This window comes from Etheostoma spectabile, chromosome 20 (assembly GCF_008692095.1).
Source record: "Etheostoma spectabile isolate EspeVRDwgs_2016 chromosome 20, UIUC_Espe_1.0, whole genome shotgun sequence".
NCBI classification, from domain to species: domain Eukaryota; kingdom Metazoa; phylum Chordata; class Actinopteri; order Perciformes; family Percidae; genus Etheostoma; species Etheostoma spectabile.
This window is the reverse complement of record NC_045752.1, coordinates 10357864-10364804: the sequence shown is the minus strand read 5'-3', so window position 1 is coordinate 10364804 and position 6941 is coordinate 10357864. Positions and strand designations below refer to the sequence as shown.

The window sequence follows — 6941 nt, the reverse complement described above, 5'->3', positions numbered from 1 at the left end:
CAGCAGCAGCAGCAGCAGCAGCAGCAGCAGCAGCAGCCTTGGCCGCCTTTTTCTCCTTCTTCTTTCTCTCCCTCAGACCAGCAGGAGCCTCAGGTGACACTGAAACAGGCACAAAGGGAATAGGTGTTGGAGGAGCAGGATCTGGAGTAGCCTCTAGTGCAGGTTCCTCTTCAACCTCCAGAGTGGAGCTGTTGGCACCATCAGCCACATCAAAATCCCGAAGATCTTCCTCCGACTCCCCTCCACCTCCACTGGCACACTCCTTCTTCTTGCTCTTCTTTTTTTCATTCTTCTTACGGGTGTCTGGCTTAGATGGTGGTAGCTTAAGTTCACGTTTCTGCCTGGCCAGCACCTCATCGTAGGAGGTTTCCTTCATGAAGAGCCAGAAGAAGAGGAACATAAGGGCGATGACTAGGGAAGGGGCCAGGATGAGCAGGTATTGAGAGTCGTAGATATCCACCGCCATTCTAAAGAGAAGGAGAATGAAAAGAAAAACTTTAATTCAGGCTACTTGGCACACAATCAAGACTCTTAAAATGCAGACCTGCTCCATTACACATCATGGTACGCATCTGCTAATATTTTCCACATACTGAATGCATGACATTGTGGTAATAGCAACCAACAAATTCAACTAGCAAAGGCTGCTCAAATCCCGAGATTACAATAACATAAGAACTCAACGATATTATGTACATGAATCTGTAATTTCATTGCTGCTCATATCCATCCAATACAAGTCTTGCTGTATATTCATATTTATTTGCAGGTCAACCACTGCTGCCATCCATGAGATCTAGTCTGAGATATGTGAACTGGTGCAAGTGTGAGATATGGGAGGTGGTGTTGGTACATCAATAGCATTGATATGGTGCAAGTGAGAGGACTTAATAACCCCCTTTCCTCTTATTGCGCTATTATCCAATTTAGATAACAATACCCCAGCTACACATAGGTACATAGACAATAAGGGGTATACACCTGAAACACAGCTTGGTAGGAGCCAGACGGAAAAAGTCACAGGTTTAAAAGGTGGGCAAAATAGACCAAGAACATCAGAAAGACAATTAGGCTTAAAAAGAAGATGGCTCACTGTCTCTTTTAGTCACTTCCCTCCTTCAGCCCCTACAAAGACGACATGGTGGTATTCTAAACTCATAACAGGATGGATTTGCAAGAGGCAAAAATACACCCACATGCAAGTGTCACCCGTTGAGGTCTGCTGCAGCTGCAGTTTGACCCCTGCCTGCCTTAAACCAAGGGAGAGGAGGTTCTTCTTCCATTGCAGACAAAGTTTAGAGAGTCAAGAGGCCCTGAGAGTGAGACTTCATCAGTTTAGCATCTGCTAAAGATATTCTTAGGAACTATGTGTTGTCTCCTAGGGTGGAATAAATGCAGATAAATATGTAATAATTTGAGGCACAAAGCATCTTATTGCTGCATTAGTCATATTGTCTTGGAATAAAAGACACCCAAAAAATGGCTGTATGATGGCTGTTAAAATTAAGTTGCTGTATATGTCAATAATTTTGGTTACTTAGCAAAGTAATGTGATTAGTCTAAGAAACATTGCCAACATTTTATGCAGGGAGCTTGCAGTTTCTCTGGATTTTCCTCTTATATACCCTTATTATCTTATTTCTTTCTGTTTAATCAATCTGATTACACCTCAGATGCCATGTTTGATGTGAAAAATCAGAGGTGGTGCTGGAATGTTGTAAGAGGCAAAGCAGTGGTAGTGCAAAATAAAATGTTGATCAAATAAATAGAATTATTTCCAAACAATCCATCTGGAGAGTGTCATACAAACTTTCACAGAGCAGTACCTTTGTGCAAACTTGTGAAATACGCAGACAAGTGAAGGCCACAGCAGTATTGAGTTGTCAATACAGAGTTGTGCAGACAGTGAGTGACCTGAAGTGTTGCGCAATCCCATCATATACTCAGGATCTGGGGTAGTAATATAGCGTAGGAGTCAGCACAGTAGAGCAGACCTCTTTAGTAATTTGGATTAAGCAGATTACCCATGATGATACATTTAAGAATAACTTTCCACTGCAGGGCTTCCTGAGGAATGGCAGGCTTAGCCTTATAGTGTAATGTTGACCCCATTATTCAGAATCAGAAAAGTTTTATTGACTTTATTGAAGTATTCTTATTTATTTTTTTACGCATAAGGCATTTTTCTTGGTGTTGTTGGTGCACGTCATTCACTCACACCTCAAAAACCTGTCACAACGTCTTCCACACCCACACACACAATGTAACAGGTCTGTTATGTTTAATATTTGACGTACCTTTTCTAAAACAAAATTCAGCCTTTTAAGTACCAAGCTTTTCCTCAGAGCATTGACTAAAAAAAAAAACTTTTATATAACATTTTCTGTAGTGCTTTGATTTTGACAATCCCATTCGATAGGCTTGCTGGTGCATTCCTCCACACTCCAAAAGGTTACAGCTGGGGGCAAACTCATAGAAAATATGTAACTGCGAGCAACAACAAAAAAAGAAAAAAAGAAAAGAGAGCACAGTTGAAACCAGCACAACCAACAACCTGTACCATGATGAAAATATTAAAACAGTTTTCTTTTTTCAAATCTCTTCCCATTTGCTCTATAGTTTTCTTACCTATGACCTCATTAGAAAATGTGTCATATTACAAGGACAAAACCACACACTTTGGCTAATAAGCAACATACCAAGACCAAAAAAGCCTTTCAGTGGCCTAGAGATTATGTCTGAAATCTAGATATACACCAACTAGATCAAAGTTTTATAAAATAAAACCGAAGACATAAAGAGACCATAGTGCATTATATACTACTGTACATATTTACTGCTGTACATGGACGGCATCGGTGAATACAATAACTTGCTTTCAGTGGCTACAAAATTAGAAAAATCTTACTCATGCCACTTGCACTGTATTTTCCAGGAAACTCCCATGTCAGACCAAATGAAGCTGTGAAATTAAACTTGAAGCAACATTGCCGTCTTAGCATATTAAGTATGGGTGGAGTAAGTGGTGTAAAAGTTTGAAGCCTGCTTGCCTTCTTTCAGTTCCAGGCCTCAGAGTGGAAGGTGGATGAGTTTCCTAGTGCAGCCTGAGCCTTGTCCCAGCATCAAAATGAGCCAGGAGGACAAAGCCCTCTCGGGCTGTTGGCTCCCCGGAATCTAACCACTTGGCTGGCCAGGCCTCCTGATTTGGCAGGCATTGACAGAGAGGTAACCCCTGATAACTAGTGGGCCCAAAAAGCAGCACAGACAATACTTGAAAACTAGGCTATGCAGAACTCAACATCTTATATCTTTAAGCTCACAATTCACAAAAAAAAGAGCATGTTTTAAAAAACAAAAACAGACGACCGGTCCAGGAAAGCACAGAAAATGAGTTAACTATTTCTCTAGTGTATAATTACATACAAACAAGTGTAATCCTAAAATCAGAATTAGAACTAGGTTACCAGTACTCTAGTTAAGACAACTGAGAGATGGTTATGGCTGAATAGTTAAGCACTATGGATGACACACTGATAATTTACCATTATCAGTATTCCGGTAGCAAAGTACACAGTAGGGCTTTTGATTTTAGTATTTTAGTGGGAAAGCAAATAAGTATCAGTCCTCTGAAATGGTCTGCTCTTCCCTGAGCGTTGAACACATAGAATCAAGTACAACCAACTAGGGCTGGGCAATATATTGATTTTATGTTGATATCGTGATATGAGACTAGATATCGTCTTAAATTTTGGATATTGTAAAATCGTGATATGACATAAGTGTGTTCTTTTCCTGTTTTTCAAGGCTACCTTACAGTAAAGTGATGTTCTTTTCTGAACTTACCAGACTGTTCTAGCTGATCTATTATTTACCTTCACCCCACTAAGACATTATGTCCACAATTACTATCTAAGTGTGAAGCTATATTGTTAAAGTACCAATTGTCAACCCTAGAATATCGCCGCAAAATCAATATTGAGGTATTTGGTCATGATATCGTGATATCGGATTTTCTCCATATCGCCCAGCCCTACAACCAACACACCCTACAACAGCTCAAAGACCTCAAGGAAACTGACAAAGAACTGACACCATGCAACAAAACAGGAATACCTTTATGGACTCTATGCAAACTTTTCTCAAAGTGGGGCCAATGGGGTGCCTGAAGGATTTACAAGGATCATCTGCATAAAAGTTCTTAGGTTCTTAGGTTTCGATTTAGCATAAAAGTTAGTAAAACAAACAAAAGCTAAATATATCTTTAAGTCAACAGGGCGCAGTGAATTATAAATTTAGTCACCACTTTATTGCAGATGCAGTGGTACCGTTCATTAAAAGTACCACCTCGACTTTGACGTCAAGCAAGCTTCCTCAACATTAAACAAGGGCAGTTCACTATGGTTGAGTAGCAGGTCCCAGCATGCTCAGTCATGTCTAATGTCGGCCTTGTGCACACTACTGAACCAAGATACGTAATGGCAGCTGTTCTTACAACAAGAAAAGGCTGCCTGTGGACAGCATGCTATCGCAAAAATAGCATAACTGATCTATCTATAGCGGTAATCTTCCTTGCTAAATTAGCCCAGCTCGCTCCTGAAGTCACACGACCCGTTTTAATCAATTGAACTATGAAAGCGAAAGGGGCACACATGTCGACGAAAGGCTCACTTGGCCGAAATGACTAGCAAAAAACGTTTATTTAAACAGTGGGGGTTTAACAGTGACCTGGACAGGAATAAAAGTAGTAGCTATAATAGTTATATCCGCACAGGAAAAGGCTTGTCGCCACTCAAATTCTTATCAGAGTGGCTAAAGCTCAGCATTATGAATGAGTTAGCTAACGCAAAAGCTAGCAAACTAACGTGAGCCAGGTAACGTTAGCCGACCAATCCAATTACGGTAAAAAAACAGAGGAAGTCTTAAGCGACAGGACTGACCAACACAAATTTTAAGAGGAACACCTAAGTTTTTATTTTTTCCACACACTCTCAGCCCGTATGGAGGCGTGGACATCTGCCCCAAAGACGGGGGCCTCGTCTTGCTAGTGACCCAGCCTCCCCCTCTCCTGAAATCTCTGACCCGGTCTGCTGCTTCATTCTTCCGCTCAAGTCCTAAGGGCCGTTCCCAGGCCTGGGCAAAGAGTGTAGCTGCGCTTAGACCGGAATGAGCGGCTTTTTTTCACTATAAATAAACATGATATCGCCAAAACCCGCTAAACACAGCATACCTGTAGCTTCAGTGTGTTGTTCCCTTAGCCAGTAGTGAAATGGCGTAGTTCTGCGTTGACTCTGGGAGACTCTTGACTTCCCAGGGCAGCTCCAGCTTGGCTTTCTTCTGCGCTATCCGTCACACTATCTGCCGTTTCTGGTTCGCGGGGGCGGGTCATAGTCAAGCTGCTGGGGAACGCTTGTTTTGTGACTCCAAGCACACCGGCCGGAGCCGATACTACGCAGGGCAAAGCAAGAGATAGCCCCGCTTTTTCGAGACAGTCTTGATTTATAAATTTTACTAAAAGCAAAAGCAAAAAGGGGCGTGGTCATTACACTTCCCCAAAGTCTATTCATTTTACTGTCGATGAGTCCAAAAAGCAATATTACATGGGAGGGGACCTCCAGTATATCTGTGGTATTTAGTGAATTAACCACTTCTCTTATCTAATTTCTTATATCTCTGGTATCTTGCACCCTAACCACACTTCTTTAATCTTCATCTAAGGACAGTATTTATTTGGGGGAGTTAACGTATATTTTGCTACAATACTTTTTCATTTTACAACACTATTTTCAAAATGAACATGTGGAATTGCAATGTTTTTAATATGTTGGCCAAAATGAAACCCATAAACAGTGGAATTCAAAGAAATCTATTTAATATTAAAATGGTCAAACTAAACACAATATACCCAGATGAAACTGATCTTTCATTTTGTAAGTTTATCACTGCCTTGGGCTGAATCAGTCATTCCTCCTCTGTGTCAATGGACGCTGGCTCCCCTGCTGCCTGCAGCTCTGCCTCATACTGCTTCTTCAGGCCCTTCAGATACATCCGCAAGCTGTCGGGGTCCAGTCTGGAGTTCCTAGCAGTCTGCAGGAGGCGGGTGGCCAGGTGGTACACAGCTCTTTGCCTCTGTGTTTCCGGATCACTGTGATGTTTGGCCTAGAGCAATAATAAACCACACCATGGGTTGTGTCCCTTTACAGAATTATTTATGGGACACACAAATATTTGTCTATGTCTGTGGCCTCTGTCATCACAGTAAAGCATTTGACTCACTCAGGGTCAAATATTGGTTTCTTGAACATTAAAGCCAGTTTTCCTGTTTCCCAAATGGACATACTATAAAAGCACACGCTAAAACGTACTGTAAATAAAAGGCCCACACAACAGATTGAGGCACCAAAGATGGCAGGACAAATAGGCAAAAGCTGATCGGAACCATACCAAAAGCTGCTGGCTAACTTTAGAGGCAATTATCTTTGCCTCTTGGATTATGTTTGAAGGAAGTGCAGTCATTTCTGCTGCTCTCAGACCTAGAAGAGCAGAAACAATCCGTTACAATTTTCATGATCAATTTCAACAGGATTGTACTAACATTGCACTGACTCTGTACCATAGTGTCTTTCTTCAGAGCATCCTCGATTCAGCAGGTATGTATACACCACACTCTCTGTGCCAGTGTCACCACTGCGTGTGTGCTGAACCTCCATGTGCTGGTTCTCCACATTGGGATAAAGTGACTCGAGTTGGCACAGCTCCATAAAGTGTGTGGCAAACAGGGTGAACGCCTGCAAACAGCACACACCTTAAAAATGAAAACACTGGAAAACAAATGCTATACACGTATTGACTTTACAGCTTTACTGTTGAACTAAGAGGTGTACCACAACAGACAATAGCAAGTTAAATTATAAATAAAGAGCATAGGAATCTAATTTATCTGG

At 41.5% G+C, this 6941-nt stretch overlaps 2 protein-coding genes across 13 annotated transcripts in view; both read right to left on the bottom strand.

Annotated features, from left to right (window-relative positions):
• ktn1 (kinectin 1) overlaps positions 1-5496 on the bottom strand; it is a 20689-nt gene extending 15193 nt beyond the window's left edge. For 9 of the 11 annotated variants that reach the window (XM_032500344.1, XM_032500351.1, XM_032500352.1 and 6 more), the window contains exons 1-2: positions 5228-5496; positions 1-467 (exon numbers count right to left, since the gene is read on the bottom strand). The exon at positions 1-467 is cut by the window's left edge and continues 261 nt beyond it. In XM_032500344.1, coding sequence (XP_032356235.1) covers positions 1-466 — 466 coding nt within the window. In that variant the 5' untranslated portion in view covers position 467; positions 5228-5496. The remainder of the gene's footprint in view (positions 468-5227) is intronic. The other 2 variants (XM_032500349.1, XM_032500350.1) reach the window with 2 other exon arrangements.
• A 356-nt stretch (positions 5497-5852) lies between these two features.
• Positions 5853-6941, bottom strand: part of msh4 (mutS homolog 4) — a 7143-nt gene continuing 6054 nt past the window's right edge. The window contains exons 18-20 of one of the 2 annotated variants that reach the window (XM_032501043.1): positions 6611-6785; positions 6442-6530; positions 5853-6156 (exon numbers count right to left, since the gene is read on the bottom strand). In XM_032501043.1, coding sequence (XP_032356934.1) covers positions 5959-6156; positions 6442-6530; positions 6611-6785 — 462 coding nt within the window. In that variant the 3' untranslated portion in view covers positions 5853-5958. Of the gene's footprint in view, positions 6157-6273; positions 6531-6610; positions 6786-6941 lie in introns of both variants that reach the window. The other variant, XR_004327036.1, reaches the window with a different exon arrangement.